Raw genomic sequence first — 17,651 nt, forward strand, 5'->3', positions numbered from 1 at the left:
CAACCGTAATGTACACACACTACCCAATTAGGTTGCTGCTCGACTTGGTCACAGTTGTGCAGGACGTTTCCCTCTTCGCACATACCAATCGATCGATCAAACTACAACAATAGTGTGCTTGTTTCCTCTAGTGGTTGGCGTGGAAGTCAGCGTCAGCGGCAGCCATTGTGGTGATTTTAGACACCTGCCTCAATCGGTCGATGTTCAACCTGTTAACCGTCCAATTAGGTTGACACTTTACGGACGGGCATTTCTTGGGATAATTGGGAAAACAGGCCAGCTCATTCATCATTTGACGTTATTGATGATGGTATTGTACAAATTCATCTTTCATTTCAAGCGAGTCTTGGCAACGGAGCATCGACTGGCATCGACCATGTAGTTAGATGTGAATGTACGCTCATCATATTGTGTTTTTGCATTTGAGCACTGGAGTTCGTGTATCCATGGCGTTAGCCTGCAACGTAGAGTGGAAGAAGATAGGTCTGTAGGCTTCTCTGTGACATCGAACGAAGTTGAGAACGTCACATCGGCATTTTACTTAGCTTCTCTGTCAAGGGTCGAGTTTATAATGCTGCGGTGCGCTCCATATTACTATATCGGTCAGAAACCTGGCCGCTGCGCGCCGAGGACGTCAAAAGACTGTCAGTGTTTGACCATCGATGTCTTCGGAGCATTGCCCGAATCTGGTGGGAACACCGGATCAGCAATTCTGAAGTACGTCGAATGGTATTCTCGAAGGGCTCTTTTCGCACAACCACGTGAAAGGTGGAAGAGAGTCAGAGGCGGTCAACCAATGACTTGGCAGCGAAGTATGAAAGCCATTACCAGCAAACTTAGCTGCGCTGGTCATTGCCGTCTTCCTGGATGGGGACCCCGAGACGGGCCACATCAATGGCTAGAGACATTGTCAGATATGGCCCAGTCGCGCCCTCAATGGCGCTCGTGCATCCAAGCTATTGCCTTCAATGCACAGCTTCTTTTCCAACCCCCTCACCACTTGACAGCCCACTGACAGTGCTGGATTTATGCACCAATTTATCAGCTCCCGCCTGCAACTTGCAGCTACCTACCCCTCCCACCAAACCATCGGTGAACGAAACTGTGGCAGCTACAACCACAGTACGACGAGTACGTGGTTATTACAGCTGACAATGATGATGATGATTTTACTCGAGGAAATCGTAAAGACATCTCCGTAGGGATTCCTGGATGATTCCTGGTAGCTCATTGACTCGAACTAGATTTCTGTAATTGATAGGGGACGTATGTTTGGGCCAGGTTTGGAGTCGAAACCTTTCAGATCTTAAAATCTTATCTGTGAGGGTTAAGAATGAATTCGAAGCTGTAAGATGAAACATCAAAGCGTTATTCTACTCCCTTTCAACCAGGAAGCTGACAAGTAAAATTCCAATTGCGTCGGTCGAACGTAAACACGCATACCAGTTCTGACGTGATGAATCCTATTCGTTCAGCGTGGGTTGGAGTATCAGTGACGCGCACTACTCGAATAAGAATTTTCACTGTTTTTGAGCTCAAACAAAAACGAAAACAGCGAAATACACTCATTTGCAAACTACTTTGGGTTTTTGAGAGACTCGCCTGAAACCCAACTGAATCCCTCGTTTGTGAGGCAACTGAATGTATTGCACTAGGCCGCCCCATGTTTCAGTCGCTACGATGTTCGAGATATCGCGATACATGTATATCTTTGTAATGTACTACTCATAAGGTTGCTGAAAATCCGTCGACAGCCCACGACCAGTTTCGCCCTTCTTGGGGTTCATCAGATAGGCGCAGTCCCCGAGTTTCCGTCAACATGTTCCACTTGAAGCCAATTTGCACGAAATTGGCGAAATACACTCATTTGCAAACTAATTTGGTTTTTTCGAGAGACTCACGAAAACAGTCCAACCCTTCCCCTTTTCGGAACAGCTAGTTAGCATAATCTCTCCACAAAGGATTGAGAGCTCTACAGAACAGAAAGGTTTGGCTCAATAGCTTTATACTGGAACGCCAACCAGAGATTTGTGAATGGACAAATTTTCAGACAGTTCAGTTTCATATGCTTGTAGTCCAAATCCTCCCAAGTTACCATTTGTTTCGTTTACTGAGTGGATGGCCAATGACGTTTATTCACTTACATATTCCTTTGTCCGCATTACGACAGGCCTACCATTATTCCTATATTTAAATAAACCTGACAATTGGACACGCACTAAAATGTCATAAGGTATATTGGTACAGTCGACTGGCTTTATAGATGGCACGTAAGCAAAGCAACCACAAGTTTGCTCAATGTTGCACTTTGGTTTTAATCACCTGTTGCAACATGGAGATCATACTTATCTGGATGCAGTAGTCTACTGATTCGTGTTTTTTGTTCCACGTGCGGTCCATCTCAAACAGCATCATTATTAGCTTTCATTCCACTCTCTCTGAACAGTTCCTCTCCTGTCCTGGTGCAACTGTTCTAGTGAGTGAAAATCGAACGGAAGAAGCACTGAACTTGAGTGTCATTCTTGAAGTTCATCAGTAATGCATATCCATGGTTGTGTCGGGGTTTGAATATTGAACATCTGATATTCGAGGCGAGTGTGTTACCACTTATCCATCAGTGCACCCTGGACGCATCTGAATCATCCAGCGTGTGCCGATCGACCAGTGGCAATACGCTCGCCTCGCACGTCAGATGTCTGCGGTTGAAACCCTTGCACGACCAATGACAGGAACTGCTGATGAGCTCCAATAAGAACGAAACTTGAGTTCAGTGCTTCCCCTGTTTATTACTGACTCAGCGAAATAATTGCGCCAGGACAGTAAAACTGTTTAGACAAGAGTGATGTGAATGCGAATCACACAAATTCTTGGGAGAACAGTTCCTGCTGTACTACTGATTAGGTTACTTCGTGTCCTTTTCGCCCTTATATTTTTAACCTCGCTCGACGCGTCTGATTGAGTTGTGCCCTCTGGTTGCTAATTTTACTTTGTGGCAGGATTTCAACAAGCTAACCATGTGAGATTAATATTTTAATGCAAGGATACCGTATTTTTCGACTCTACCCCAAAAATGGGCAATAGCCGCACTCATTGGTAGGCTGAAAGTAATAGACAAAGTCTCTGAATTTGTTAGAATAGACTTCAACCACAACACACCTTGGTGTAAAATATGGATTTTGACGATTCAGCGTCCAGTAACTTCCAAATCTAACACTGTGTTTCTAAAGAAAAACTGATCAAAGTCTGGTATCCAGATTACATTTTAAGCACGCTTTCATGCAGGTCATCACGCTTTTCGTTCCTACTGGGATCACCATCGCTTTGTTACCGAAAAGCGTCCTTTCTCGTGGAATCGATGGTGGTCGGGAATTATCGTATTTCACCTTCACGATAAATAACGAGACCAATGATTACTTACCCGCTTTCTGATACCTGCAACTGACTAATGGCAATGAGGCTTGAAGACTTCTTGGATTGCTTAGATTCAATCAAGTTTAGAAGAAAACTATGAAGGATCGAAATGGATAACGAGTAGTAAAATCCTTAATATACCGCGTTTCAACCGAACTCGGTATCAGTATCAGAAGGGTTTTTCTGTTGTTGCCAACATCTACATGTGGGAGACAGATCGTGCCGTCAGAGTGCCGACTACTGCGGAAATTAGGCGAATTATGCAAACTGTGTTTCCCATAGGATACACAGGGTCCATGACTTATCCGCATACAAAACCGTCCGTGTTTTCGCCATGACAGAAGTGGTTGATTAATGAGTGGATAGTGGAGATCATGTTGGGCCATTTGCAAGTAACCCATTTGTCAGTTTGTTGATGGGCCATTTGGAGTCAAACCGATAGGAATTTTTGCGGAGTATTGCACTACTGTTGTTATCTTCCACAGGATTATCTTTCGGCTATATTGCGCACAACGTTAGTAATTTTGAGAGAATCACACCCTATCCTACGGGCGAAATGAAAATGAGGTAAGTTTCGAAACCTTTTCTTAACACATTTCACCTCTATACAAGTATATATTATTTGATCTTCTCAGAGGCCAATGTTGGACAATTCATGCTTGAGGCACTTGTGCTCAAATTCACAACTGAAAAGCTGACTATTTTGTGCCCACACAGTTTAATCTGTTTGACACCAGGTTGGTACTAATGGTGCCTTCTCTGTAAGGTCCACTTTTAATGCAATTTCCTACTGGTTTGGGAAATTATGCAAGGAGCCTTGAGAATGCACAACCACTACGAACTTGAGCTTTCAACGATCACTTTCCATGGCTTTTAAAAAGCCCAGTTGTGTTTCCAAAACAAGAGGAAGTTTTCGTTAACAGGCTACTTTCGTCAGTAGAGTGCTGCATAAAAGAATGAATGAAGGAGCATTTCGTAGCGTTTTCCATAGAGGAAGCTGTTGGTAGCTCAGATAGCAAAGATGGTCGTTGGCTTGGCCCAGCTCAGCGAACAAGCCCAACGACCATTTTTTAGCGTAATTTAGTTAAGGAATGTATATTCATGATGGTCGTAATGGTGAAACGGTTGAGTGAGGGGAACAATACTATGTATTTTTGTCATTTGAGGTTAGGTTGAATCGGTGACTTCATTTCCCATCAGTATGGTGCTACTCTGGACAAATGTTACTCGGAGAAGAAGCGTTCAGCTGTAGCACCCTTCCGGTGCCTAGTTGCCATGCCACCCGAAGGAAGCACGGGGGCTGGGATACTGCCAGGTTACCCAAGCCTAGACTGGGGAAGTCGAGTGGCGGAGGTCGGATTCGAACCACGGACCTTCCGGTCGGATAATGAAGGGAATTGATGAATAGCTTGAGAAATAGTGATACTATACTTTACTACACTATACTACACTATAGTAATACGTATAGTGATACTATTCCGTTTGACCCTCGGGTCCTGAAGCAGACAGACCATCTTATGAGGTCTGAATCACTTTGAACGTTATGAAGGATTTTCGAACTTAGATCGTGAAACAATGTAGTACTGCTGGTTATATCTTCCTTAATGGTGATCAAACATTTGGGGGCCCATCTCCAAAGAAAAGCTGACAAACAGCTTATCAATGACCTGGACGTTCAAGTTCTGTGCAAAGGTACAGTCAGCCTACATTGAAAAATTTGTGCATCTGTTTGCACGCGGAGGACGATGGGTTCTCTTGTCATTTCCATAGATAGGGGTTTTCCAGGAGCTTACAGTCGTGAAGATGAGGCGATTCATCAGTGCATTTTTTAATTTACCCCTATTGTGAGACAATATGCCTCATCAATTTGAAACCATTCTGTCGATAAGTTCATGTGACGTAGTCTGTACGGGACTTCACGAAACTATCCCACTTGCGTCCCCCATACTCGATGTTCACCGCAGGGGTCAAGCCGATTCATTCATCGCCTCCATGCTGGTCGCCAGTTTTTCCGGCGTCAGTGTCGCATTCGCAACCCTGAGTAAGCGGGTCGCTGCGTTGATCGGAAATGCGATCTCATTATCCCTACTACCTCCAGCTGTGAACTCTGTAAGTCTGTTTGCTCTCTCACTTATCTTCTGTGCTCCCAAGTCCTTAAATGCAATAAATCCTGGATTATGGCTATAAAATAAGATTAGGCGTGTTGAAACCCGGTTGCGAAGGTTTCATGAATATTATTTTTCCTGTCCAGAGAGAATTCAGTCAGAATGGTCGAGTTATCATTGAACCCATCATCTTTTACCTCTTTTGAGGCATTTCTTGATCTAAATTTCTTTCCGAATTGGCCAAAAATTCGATTGTATTACTCAGGCAATGCACAAGCGGCAGTCACTGTTCTTCCGAAGTGTTCTTCCACTCTAAGTGCAGTAGGTTTTTTGGCGATATAAACTGAACATTTGTTTTGTATGCTCGTTAGTCAGAACTTATTGCATGAGTTACATAGGTGATATAATGACAGTTTTAGTAACTGTTTACAATATCTTCCATGTCACCCAGACTTACCTCATATTTTGCAGTCCCCTGTGTTGACCGGATTAGGATACTTCACACTTCCAACCCCTTGGAACTTTTAGATATAATTTTTGCGAAAATCACTCAAGACAATATGTGTATCATCCCTGATGACTGTTATCAGTAATCTGGACTCTCAGTTCATCGGTTGGGACGTTCTGAGTTGGTTCCATTGGACCAGACGTGTGGGTGACCTTTGGCCTTTCTCATTTGATAAACGGGTTAGTTCTGTTTTTCAGGAACAGCATAAAGGCGACAAAGACGAAATTTGTGACAATATATAGGAGAATTCAGCACTCGAGGAGCCACGCGATGTGGTTTCCGTTATTGAAGGATAAGTAGCGCTGTGTCCTGTCTAAGTGAGAGTTGTTCACACTGCTGACCAGCGACTCGTGGCCAACCAGTTACGTGTTCAATCACTGGCCGGAGATCGCGGTTTAGAAACTCCGAGTTTTGTCAGATGCACACCGCTAAGGATTCCTAAAAGGATGAAACAGCTGTACAGTGCAATAAGTTGGCCTCACTGACAGAATGAAACCTCTATTGAATATTACCAAATATTCTCACATTGCCATGAAACATTAAGCATCTCAGAAAAATGCATAAGTTCACCGAATGTGTGAAAACTCCTTTTGAGAAGGTGTCACTTAACGGTCCAACCAATACGTGACCACGTGGAGTAAGATGTGTTGCGCAATGACATTTCACTCGTGTACTATTGGCTACAAACACATAAGATAGAAGTTGGTAGTGAAGGTTCAGTTGTTCGTGTCACGTGGGGCAGTTTATTGGTAGACACGGTCGGTGAGGAACGGTCGCGCGGGTTCAAAATAGAGGGTTGAATCGACGAACGATTAGTTGGGATTGCAGATGTGAAAATCAAATTTTTTGGGTTTCTGGACTAAAGCAGGGCAAGTATACTATACATGTAAGGCGTAGAATGAAGTGAGACTAGACGATAGGTTACTAAACATGGTAAAAATGAGGAGTGAGTGAGGATTCTAGCAGACTTTAGCAAGGGTGAGTCAACTGGAAGCGGTGGATTCTGTGGTCGGAAACATGCGCTTTTGTTTTGGAACAAAAACGGTGCCAAAGTGACCGAGGAAATCTAAGACCTGACCAGTGTATAACATGAATTTATGTATCACGCTTTTCTTGAAAGGGTTTTGAGTTATGATGTAAGATTCGTATTACGAAACCCCGTGTTGTTTGGCTTGTGTATCTGAAAGCCATTGATACAAGCAAATTGATGAATCAGGCTTGAAATGGTGAGTTAGCCCCTGAACCGAAACGACGTTTGTTGCTTTCGAACCATATGGTCTCACCAGAACCGATAGCTGTTTTATTAACTCACTGAAAAGATGAAATTGAATATTATGACATACGGAAACGAAAGCAACAAACCGTAAGTAGCTCAGAAGGAAAAAAAACAGGGAACACTTGCGTGAACATTTCAGCCGAGAAAGCGCCATTTGAGTAACATTTGAGAATAACACGTCGCCATGTCATGTAGATCTTGTAATGAATGTCCTGGCTAAGTAACCGCTGATCAGCCGCGCGTGGTCGCGCAGTTTAGTATTCAACTATTAGTCGGACCTTACGGGTTCGAATCGCCCTAGAGTTTGGCGAGGTGCGCAGTGCTAATGATTGTCTTCAGCCGAGAAAGCGCCATTTGAGTAACATTTGAGAATAACACGTCGCCATGTCATGTAGATCTTGTAATGAATGTCCTGGCTAAGTAACCGCTGATCAGCCGCGCGTGGTCGCGCAGTTTAGTATTCAACTATTAGTCGGACCTTACGGGTTCGAATCGCCCTAGAGTTTGGCGAGGTGCGCAGTGCTAATGATTGTCAACATGGATGAAACAGCTGTACAGTGCTCCTCAGCTTTTTACCATAGGTTGACCTCATTTCCAGGAAAAAATCTTGATTGAAAGCATTTAACCTGCTTATTTTTGTCTTTACGGGAGGGGTCATGTGGATTTCCACGCAATCGAACCAGAGGAGAGTGCATTTCACCCCTTCACTCTCCGTATCTCGTAGTTACGGAATCTTAAGTACATAGTGCACTAAAACGGCAGACAATAAATCATCAAGATTGGTAACAGTTGTCGGAATCCAAGAGGATGGTGTGCATCGGTTAACACGTATGGAATATTTCTAACCCCTGAGCTTCATGTTAGACTTTGCGGGAAATTCACAGCATTTTTCAGTAGTATCGTCCCAACTACCATTACTTGTGTAGGAAAAAACACTGAATAGGACAACAAGTGACGCAGACACGAGCTAGAATGCACTTCAGAACAATCGCTGAATGCAAAGTGTGTTCATACATGAGACGACTTTGCATATTTAAGTATTCCTTAAGTATGGTCTATAGTCATCCATAACCATATTTTTCTACCTACTCACAGGCTTCCAAAGTAGGTTAGGTATGTAAATCCGAGCTCGCAAAGTATTTCGCACGTAGGCGGAATATAGAACCACTATCGGTCAGTATCCGGCAGCGTTGATTGAATATGCATTGAGCAAAATCAACAAATTCATTGTACCAAACTGAAGAACATTAGCTTGGCCTAGGTGAAACTTATCAATAGGGATGCCCAAGCTTTACCAACACCAGCTAGAAAAGCTAAAAAAGACCACTGGGACCAGAAAACAACTTGGTGACTGCAAACATTGGGTGGAACTAGGTGTTGTTCAGGTGACATCATAGTCCTCGGGTTTTTTCATCCAAAGTTGAGATCTATTTTCATGCATCAAGAAACATCGGCCACACTAAGGCATAATTTATGTGAGAAAGATGGACCAGGCGTGATGGAGGAGTCGGGGTTCATCACGGTTGTGTAACTTGTGGACGTTTCATTCTCCTTAGTACTTCATTCGAGACTCGGAAACTTTGTGATTCATCGGGCGTGCAAGCCTTGTGCAGACTTTTTCTCTACTTCATTTCCGTTTGTTCTTACGCTGAATATTCTGGAGCCCAAAATGTTCATATTCGCTTTCAGAATATGGAATTCATCAGGGTCTTTGGATAACGGTACGCAGTGTTTCAAACGCAATTCGAAAATTACTCAAGTGTTTTTAGCACCCGTCCAAAATACTACCGTCTTTTGGGAAAATAAATACAACACATGGGACGAGGCGTAACTGAAACGGGAGTTACTACATGAGTTGTCGCAAAGAACTGGTTTGGACTGATATATGGGAACTGAGTCAAACAATTCGAATTTGTTTCCACTTTGGTCTGCACAATGACACGAAACGCCAACCTGGAAACCAAGGGTAATAGGGCCGAATTTTACACTTTTTATCATAGCAGTTCGCTTTTCGTCCAGGTGAACTACGTAACTCTTCAAATGCCCACTCGGATTTCTTTGAGATCAGTGACTAATCGGTTATCGGTAAAGTGTCTCGTAAAGGTTGAGGGTCAAACCGTGTTTTATCCGTGATCAATCCCTTACTGCCTACCAAGTTGATCCGAAATTTTCTTACCGAGTGCCGCTATGTGATTGAATCCAAAGTTTCTTTCGATCAGCACGGCTCTGTCAATCAAGGTTCGCCAGGCAGCATTGTGTGCAACAAACGGCTTTGAACTGATGGGCTTGGCTACTATGGTCCCGATCACGTGACACTAGCGGGCGCACGTCAATCCCGGTTCGTTCAGCTTTATCACCAGCCCCGTTTTACGCCCCGCAAATGCTGGGACTGAGTGAAATATTGACAGACCGCACCATCGCTTTTTCGTAGCTTTGTTAATAATAGTGTATTGATTTGGCGCCTGTCCAGTGTGATGTAAATTGAGTTGCAACTTTTCTCTGCTTTAGGCTCATCGTGTTCTCGCTACTAAAAACTTGTTAGTAACAAAGCATGATAATGAAATTCAACAGCCCAGAGTTTCCGTCAGGCACTGCCCGTCTCACCGTGCCTTATCTGCCCTGACTGAATGATTTGGAGACTCTGTTCAAAGCTAACTCAGTTTTGTCAACCTGAAGGATTACCACGGAGCCAACTGAATTCAACGGTTTCGAATAGCTGATCCGCCTTCCCATCCATTCCGAGGAAAGATTACTATTAGTTTTCCAGAGGCTCAATACACATGAGCCAGTTGAATAAGTACACTGGGCATGGATCATCATGGCTCAGCTCAGGTTCTGTAGTGGGAGTGTGGCTGTATACACGGTTCACCAACGAAGTTGCGGATGCAAGGCGAGGCAGTTTTGAATTATGCTTGTTTGCTCAAATTAGGGCTCTGGTGTAAGAAGAGTAAAAAGCTAAACGAATTCCTAGGACCTTTCTATTCATTGCAGTCCATTAAATGGCGCCCAACTGAGTAAAACGGAGTTTGGAAACACTAAGCGCTCAATAGATCCGTGTACATAGTGGTGTCTTGGTGCTTCTGACGTAAATGATAAGATAGAATAATTGGAATAACCAAAGGCTTCATATGTCTACGTTGGTTTTCACTTACAATTTCGCTTGTTTTGTTCAGCGATATGAGCGATAAGACATTGCACGCCTCTACCAGAGTTCATTTCCATTAAGAATCGCCAAGTCATCTGCCTGGTACTATTTCTACTTCCAGGCTATTAATTGAAACTTAGATAACTCGTTTCAACCACCTCACACAAGTAGTTGGACACACTCAAGACACCAAATGTTTGGAGCCATCAGTCTCTAATTGGTTGTTCTCTACTCTCATTCTGCGAACAATCGGTGAACAAAAATGTGGCAGCTAGCTCAATGTGTGAATATTTTGTGGCATTCTGCTGAGAACTACGATTATTATGATTCATTCAAAGCAGATCCAGTAACTGTAGTGAATGCATGGTGATTAAATCCGGGTAGAGCGAGTGAATTGCTTTTGTTGACTGGCAAATGTCCACAGATCTAAACTGTCCCAACACTGGGTTGAGGGCATTGTGTATGAAGCTGTATTTTCAAAGGAAACAATTGCTGAAGTAATATCCCAGCCTGTTGCATAGTTCATTGAGTAGTAAGAAAAAACGGCACAAAACAAACAAGGTTCGTTTCCGTGGCACTCGCCAAACTGAATACGATAGCATTGATTGACGAAGTAACTGCGTTTAGCCGGATAAGTATCGGCAAAACCAGGCGTTATTTTTTTCTGTTCTTTGAAGGATGACCTCCTAGTTTAATATGTTCACCTTGGTTAGCACAAACACGAAGAATGTGCAGTTTTGGATATAGCCTCTACTGATGTCCAGCAATAAACCATATCATCGACCTAACGGTGTTCGGAAGAACTTCCATTCCTAGTAAGAAATGTAATCCAGCATCATCGTTTTGAGCTTCCGATGTGTTGACCATAACCAACCAGTCGACTTTGATCTGAGATTAAGCGTGACTAGGAGCAGTCTTGTTCAATTTGTGTCTGAGTAGTGTATAGATCCCCGCATACGTGTTAATGGGTACTTTTTCAAGCAATGCGAATAAATTCACAACCAGTTTATGGTCACCACATACACTACTAGAACCGTCAGGCTTGCAAAAGAAACACTCTGAGGAATAGGAATATTTACACCTTTCTTCTGCAGTCGTTTCATTCACCCTTCGTCTTTACTCTCAAAGGCTAGGTTGGTTTATGAACTTTAACGAGTCAGTGTTGAGTTTTGAATCCACTCTAATAGGTGCCTGCCATCCTCTCAAAAGTTCCAGTTAGTTATTAAAATTGACTACATAATAGAACTTTTCTTTGGCTTGATGAAGTGCTAGCACCAACTTGGTCTCTTCTTACATTCAGGTCCCTCAATTCCCCAGTGAAAAAGGACCCAATACAATATTAAAATAACCTATTGAAATGATCGGCGAATTACACCTAAAACATCTCGAAAACAAAAAATTACCCAATTGTACCCCTCACTCCCTTGTTTCAGGGTCAGCTTCTTTTACTGTCGCTACTCGCCCTGACACAGAAGCCGGAGGTGGATGTAAGTTTACCGGTTTCCCATTTTACATTTTCACAGGTATCTGGTGGGAAGACGGGTCGCTTTGAGGTAAACAGCTTGTAACCGCTTGGCGACCTGTCTACCTACCTTACTGATGACACAACCAGTATCTACCACTTTTTAAATCTGATTTATAATGGCTCGTTCGGTCCTTCGATAGGATATACTTGTTTCTATCAGGTGGGGGGAGGCATAGATTTAAAGTACAATACCCATCCTCAACCTCCTCGAAAAACAAGGTACTTCGGTCGTGTTAGAAAGGTGAGTACAGTAATAATCAGGCTGATTGCTTTAGATACTTCTGAAACCAAACGAAGTGTTCCACATATAGAAAGAAAATTGCGGAGTAAAAGGTTTTTATCCCCCTTTGGAAGAATATATGACACCAGTGTACCAGATAATGGAAATTTGCAGAAACATTTGTGAAAGCCTACAAAATTAATTTTTCAACAAAAGATTCAGTAATCTCATTGCAATTCCTTGGATCCTTAATGGACAATTTCCTAGCTAAAGCTTGCCACATATTGACCAAAAGATGCTTTTAGAATTTATTTACTTGCATCACACCTGATAGGATCTGGGGGCATGACCCATTAAGATCAATCAGAAACGGGTGAATACTCTGCGGCGGATATTTGTCTTTGTTTGTAGACACTGGCAAGGAGGAATTCGAGCTTGATGCCATCCTTCACAATTTGTGTTTAAATTGCTAACACCATACGTGTGATTTTCAGTTCTGAATCGTTATCCAACCTAATCCAATTGAGAAGTAATTAGCGCTTTGTCCTGCACCATACACAAGGCTTGGCTGGCTAGGTAGCTTTCGTGGAATTTTCCGTTTTTCGCTGATGACTATATTGATGGTCTTTATTGAAAGCTTGAATCTTTACTCTTTGTATGTCAACATCTCTACCCAAACTACATTGATCTGGCTGCAGCTCGCAAGTCCATTCACTCTGAATATCTTAAATTTTTCCCTCGTTTGAGACTAATGACCGCCTAGTTCTTGTTGATATGTTTTGCGTTCACCCAATATGGTTGCCTTTGATGGAACTTGACCAATTCTTGTAGGTGTTTTCGAATGAATAAGCACTGAATTTCACATAAAATGCATTGATGTGGTTTTCAGATGGTTCTCTCTGACCGATTCCGTTCGTACTGTTAATTCAGTTTTTTGGACTACTGACAGGTAATTTGGACTACGAATTCCACGGACATTTTTCACGACTCGGTCATTCGACAGTGTCGGTACCCTTGGATCAGAAATTACAAATTCATCTATGTCAAGGACGAATGTCACGCCGCCCGTGAATTCGCCCTTTTGAGTGCGTGCAGTTTCCTGCTGGTCACAATGAACATCTTGCTTATTTTGGTCACTGGATATTCGGTGAATAAGGTACGTTTGAAGAAGCTGATTTCCCCCAGGAATGCTAGCTACGATAAAAGTTCGGATTCGCATAAATACCGAATTTCAGCAGTAGAACCAGACGTATAAATACTATAGTGTGATTCACTTAGTTGATGAGTTTAATGATGAAATGATTGGCAGTCTCCGGTAACCACATGTCTGGATCTGTTTTCCCTGAAAAGTTTACCCCAGCGAAAGACTGCCCCTCAAAAGAGGTTGGTTTTTGCATGTCCCCTGAAGCATATATGAAGCAATCAAGTCATGTTGAGATCACAGGAAATATCTGGCACATATTCTAATCAGCACGCTGTTGAAGTGCTCCATCTGTTCGAGGTTTTATCGGATTTTCGTGCTTCTCTGAAGACACTCTTAACACACTCAATAGAATTTTTTTGGGTATTGCAAACCAACTACTGATTTAGTGTGATTGTATGACTTCGTCTGAGTCAGTACGTTTCTTGGATCAAATAGTTGCAGGCACAACCGCTGTCCATAGTTGGAATTTTGTACCTTCCGGCATCATCAAGATTTGCTTAATGTTTTGTGCTTTTCAACAGTTTCATCTCACAGAACCGTAAGGGATCTATTTGATTCTTTAATATCTTCATGTAAAGGTCCATACTAAACTGTCTGTGACTCCGACCGTTCCGGTTTTCTCAAAAGACAAAAGCATGCCAGTAATAGCTCGACGATAGCGCACTTGTTCGCTACAGGATACTACATCAGTTCTAAAATAGTTTGAGGATCCCTGCCACAGGCAAGTAGAACAACCCAGCTCTAGATGGAAGAAGTATAACTTTGAGAACAAGAATAATTAATTCACGAGGAAAGATAACCACTTCAATAGTAGGAGAAATCACTGTAGAAGCAAGTATAATAAATTCAGTTGCGTTGTTGTTACTTACGGTTCATTGGTTGGTCCTGGTCATGTAAACAAACCAATGGGATGAGGTCTCACTAGTTCCTGCACGCAGGATACTCGCATGAGAGTAGGGAAGACGGCGTGAGTAAAATTCCAAGTCTGCGCTATCTCAATATGGTTAAATAATGTTCGTGCGGTCACAAATTAGGTATCTTTACCAGGTGACTATCGTAGGCAGAACGAAATAAACCACATACTCGCTAGGTCAAGTGAGGACACACACAAGAGCCGAAGACAGATCACTTAACTGTTGAGTTTACCTGCGTTGTGATAGTTGGATAACCCGAACACTGGGCCCATGAACCTCGGACACCAGGTGAGCTATATACAAAATGAAACGAAGTCATTCGAACGAATACAGCAAACACGAGTAATCGACAGACGATTTTGGAGAGCAACACCCTCTCCGATTGGATGGGTGGACTAGGATCACTCTGTGCAGAACACATCCAAGTGATCACCTTGCTTAGAAACAGTTATTGCCTCGGGTTTACCCAAAATTCACTATGTCTCAGGACCAGGTGGATGGAATTGAGTAGAGAAACGTGTCCATTTTTCCCATTATCATCAAGGAAGCTGATGTGACCCAGTGTTCATTGTGCTACCAGAGTTACGATTGATGCGGCTACTTCAAGGATAACAAAGCAGACGACGCACTCAATTCACGGTGTCACTAATCACGCTATTCTGTTAATCTGACTTGGGTTTAGCATGCATCCTCAAGTCTAGTACGATTTTTCACCGAATATTCATTGCTTTTGTGAGTAAGGTTCAGCAAGGTAAAGAGCCATCACTTAAATCGACTATCTATGCCTTTACAACTGCGTGTCCTCACTTGGCCTAGCGAGCAATTGCGATATTTGATTCTGCCTACGATAGCCACCTGGTAAACATTTCTAACTGGTGACCGTATGAACATTATTCAACCGTATTGAGCTGGTACAGATCTATAGGTGTGACTACACTTCGATGTCTTAGTTTCTAGTCCTTCCGTCTTTCCGCGTGCATCATGCTTGGAAAGGAGGCATTGTGTCGTAAATCCAGTGATCTGTTTTACACGACGGCGCGTGCATCATGCTTGGAAAAGGAGGTATTGTGCCGTAAATCCAGTGATCTGTTTTACACGACGACGGCCAATCAGTGGACCAAACCTAATGCTAGGCAATCGGCCTTCCCACTCTTTAGGTAGCTGCTGAAGCCATTAAGACGTATTTAATGCCGGAAATTTACATTCGGAAATGCCTGATACAAACAGTGGCCCAAACTTCACAAAACCGCTTCCTGACCTCCATCAGGAACTTGGCATGACCGACACCACCTTCGCACAGCAAGCTACAACTTTGTTGCTGGTTAAAACTTGATTGCTATTCACTCTGTCAACTGATTTTGAAAACGTTATTATCTATCATACTGCGTTGACCTAGTTTTGCGTGAGGAAAATCAAGCGAAACTAGGCTGCGCGTTACCGACCTAATTCTATGAATTGAAGAACCGTTTCACATGTACAGATGCTCACCAATCAATTAAGCAACCCTATGTGACTAATATATCGGTATTTGACTGTGCTTATTTATAAAGCGTTCGTCTGTGTTTGATGGACACGATGAGGTTGAATAATCGCCAAAAGACGAACAATTTCACATTGTACCCGACTCCTGAGAATGTTTCTCTCCCCTTACTTTATTGCAGTTAAAGGATATGGCACCTCGGTCTTTTACAGACGAGACTGTGCGAAGGTTCTATCAGAAAGACTTACCGGTATGTTACAGTGTGCTGAGTATAGTTTATACAGATGCTCCATACTTTTGTATTCGATGAACCCTTCAGCAAGAAGCAACTAAGGAATGGTGGTATGTGACTGCTCCTTTCTGGAACATTCGCAAACTAGTTCACAGCTGACAGAAAACACTATTACGCATCCTTCAAAGGAGTGGCTTTTATTTATTGAAACCAACTTGGAGGAGTCATTCAGTTGAACTATTGGCCTTACCATCAGGCCGGTTTTTTTAGGAGAGTCGAACGAACCGGTTTGCGCTTTATTTTATCCGCAACTTTGGGTCTTTTCAGATTGTACATTGAAATGGAAATAAAAATGAGCGTGATATTTGATTACCCGTAGTCGTCTACTATGAAGGAGAAGGGCGATTTCAAAGATCTATGTTCGACCCGACCTAGTCGATTCGGAATTCTGTGGTTTTTCAGCAATCGAACGTCCCCGCAGAATGGTGGACAGCGAAAAGTCTGGGTGCAAATGACTCGAGGCCTGTTAAGAGTACGAACGTCAAACTGCGTTTCTGTTAGCCATCGATTCAAGACACAACCAAAATATATGAGCGATCTGCGAATATTTTGTTGTACTACGACCAAACGTGCGTGGCGACCTACCCAGGCTAATGTGACGCCTAAACTCCGAAGTCTCACAATCGAAAACCACCAAAAAGCATGGCTTATTAATGAAATTTCGAGAAAAAACCAAGCACGTGGCTTGTTTTTTGACCTTTCGTTCCATGGGAAATGTGGTACCTGTTTGTTCAGATTCCGAAATCATTGTGTGCATCATTGCTGACCTAAGCTGAGCAACCTTGAAGTGATCTCAAAAATCCATTATTTTCCCAGAGCTTGTAGTCCTCAATCATCTCCCAATCTCAGATCCAAGGATTTCCAATCTGACTTGAGAAACCCTATTAATTTCAAATCCGAAACAGTCATTTCTCAGTCGTCTTAGCTCATTTACTGACAGTAAACACAAATGGCCAAGCTCTCCAAACCAGTGAGAGTAAAGTACTCCGATAAGCACACTAGAGTCCAACAGAAACAATCAGATCACTTTCCCATAAGTAACACCATTGTGGGATGTTCATTGTGAGGAACCGTGTAATTTGACAGTCGTTCACGTGCGATTCACATCTTATTTAAAACTCAGTTTAGAACGCAGAAATCTCCACTCAGCCCGACTGCTCAGCTCAGTATATTCATAACCGAAAACATGTCCTTGTGGCGTCATCATATCGGTCAGTGCTAATTGGCCTTATAGTGATCAAATGCCGTCTCCAGACCATTCACACTGGTTCTTCAAGCATGCTGTGTTCGGATTTTTTCGACTATACACTATAACAAGCAAGTAACCAAACAAGGTCGTTTAGTAAAATCGTTTCCTTGTTAGTTCCGGATTAACGCGAACCTGGACAGATGTAGAAGTCACATATCTTCATAGGATGCTAAGAAGGCGCATTGTCTTTCCTTGAGTTGACCAATAAAATGTGCCATTTCCTAAAGAAATTAGCATTACACGGGTAAATAAACCTTATTGTTCCTGATGAATAGCTGCCCTAGTTAATTTGCCAAATTGCACCAATCCATATATGCGTAAA

General features: G+C 42.7%; 2 protein-coding genes across 2 annotated transcripts in view; one reads left to right on the forward strand and one right to left on the reverse strand.

The window, feature by feature from the left end:
* T265_06961 (hypothetical protein) overlaps positions 1–17,651 on the reverse strand; it is a gene marked incomplete at both ends in the record, with an annotated part of 82,939 nt that overhangs the window by 58,862 nt on the left and 6,426 nt on the right. The window contains one exon of the mRNA XM_009172367.1: positions 3,419–3,505. Coding sequence (XP_009170631.1) covers positions 3,419–3,505 — 87 coding nt within the window. The remainder of the gene's footprint in view (positions 1–3,418; positions 3,506–17,651) is intronic.
* Positions 13,140–17,651, forward strand: part of T265_14177 (hypothetical protein) — a gene marked incomplete at both ends in the record, with an annotated part of 12,152 nt that continues 7,640 nt past the window's right edge. Inside the window, 2 exons of the mRNA XM_009172385.1 lie at positions 13,140–13,346; positions 15,970–16,038. Of these exons, the coding sequence (XP_009170649.1) occupies positions 13,140–13,346; positions 15,970–16,038 (276 nt within the window). The remainder of the gene's footprint in view (positions 13,347–15,969; positions 16,039–17,651) is intronic.

The sequence above is a fragment of the Opisthorchis viverrini genome (assembly GCF_000715545.1).
Source record: "Opisthorchis viverrini unplaced genomic scaffold opera_v5_154, whole genome shotgun sequence".
Classification (NCBI taxonomy): domain Eukaryota; kingdom Metazoa; phylum Platyhelminthes; class Trematoda; order Opisthorchiida; family Opisthorchiidae; genus Opisthorchis; species Opisthorchis viverrini.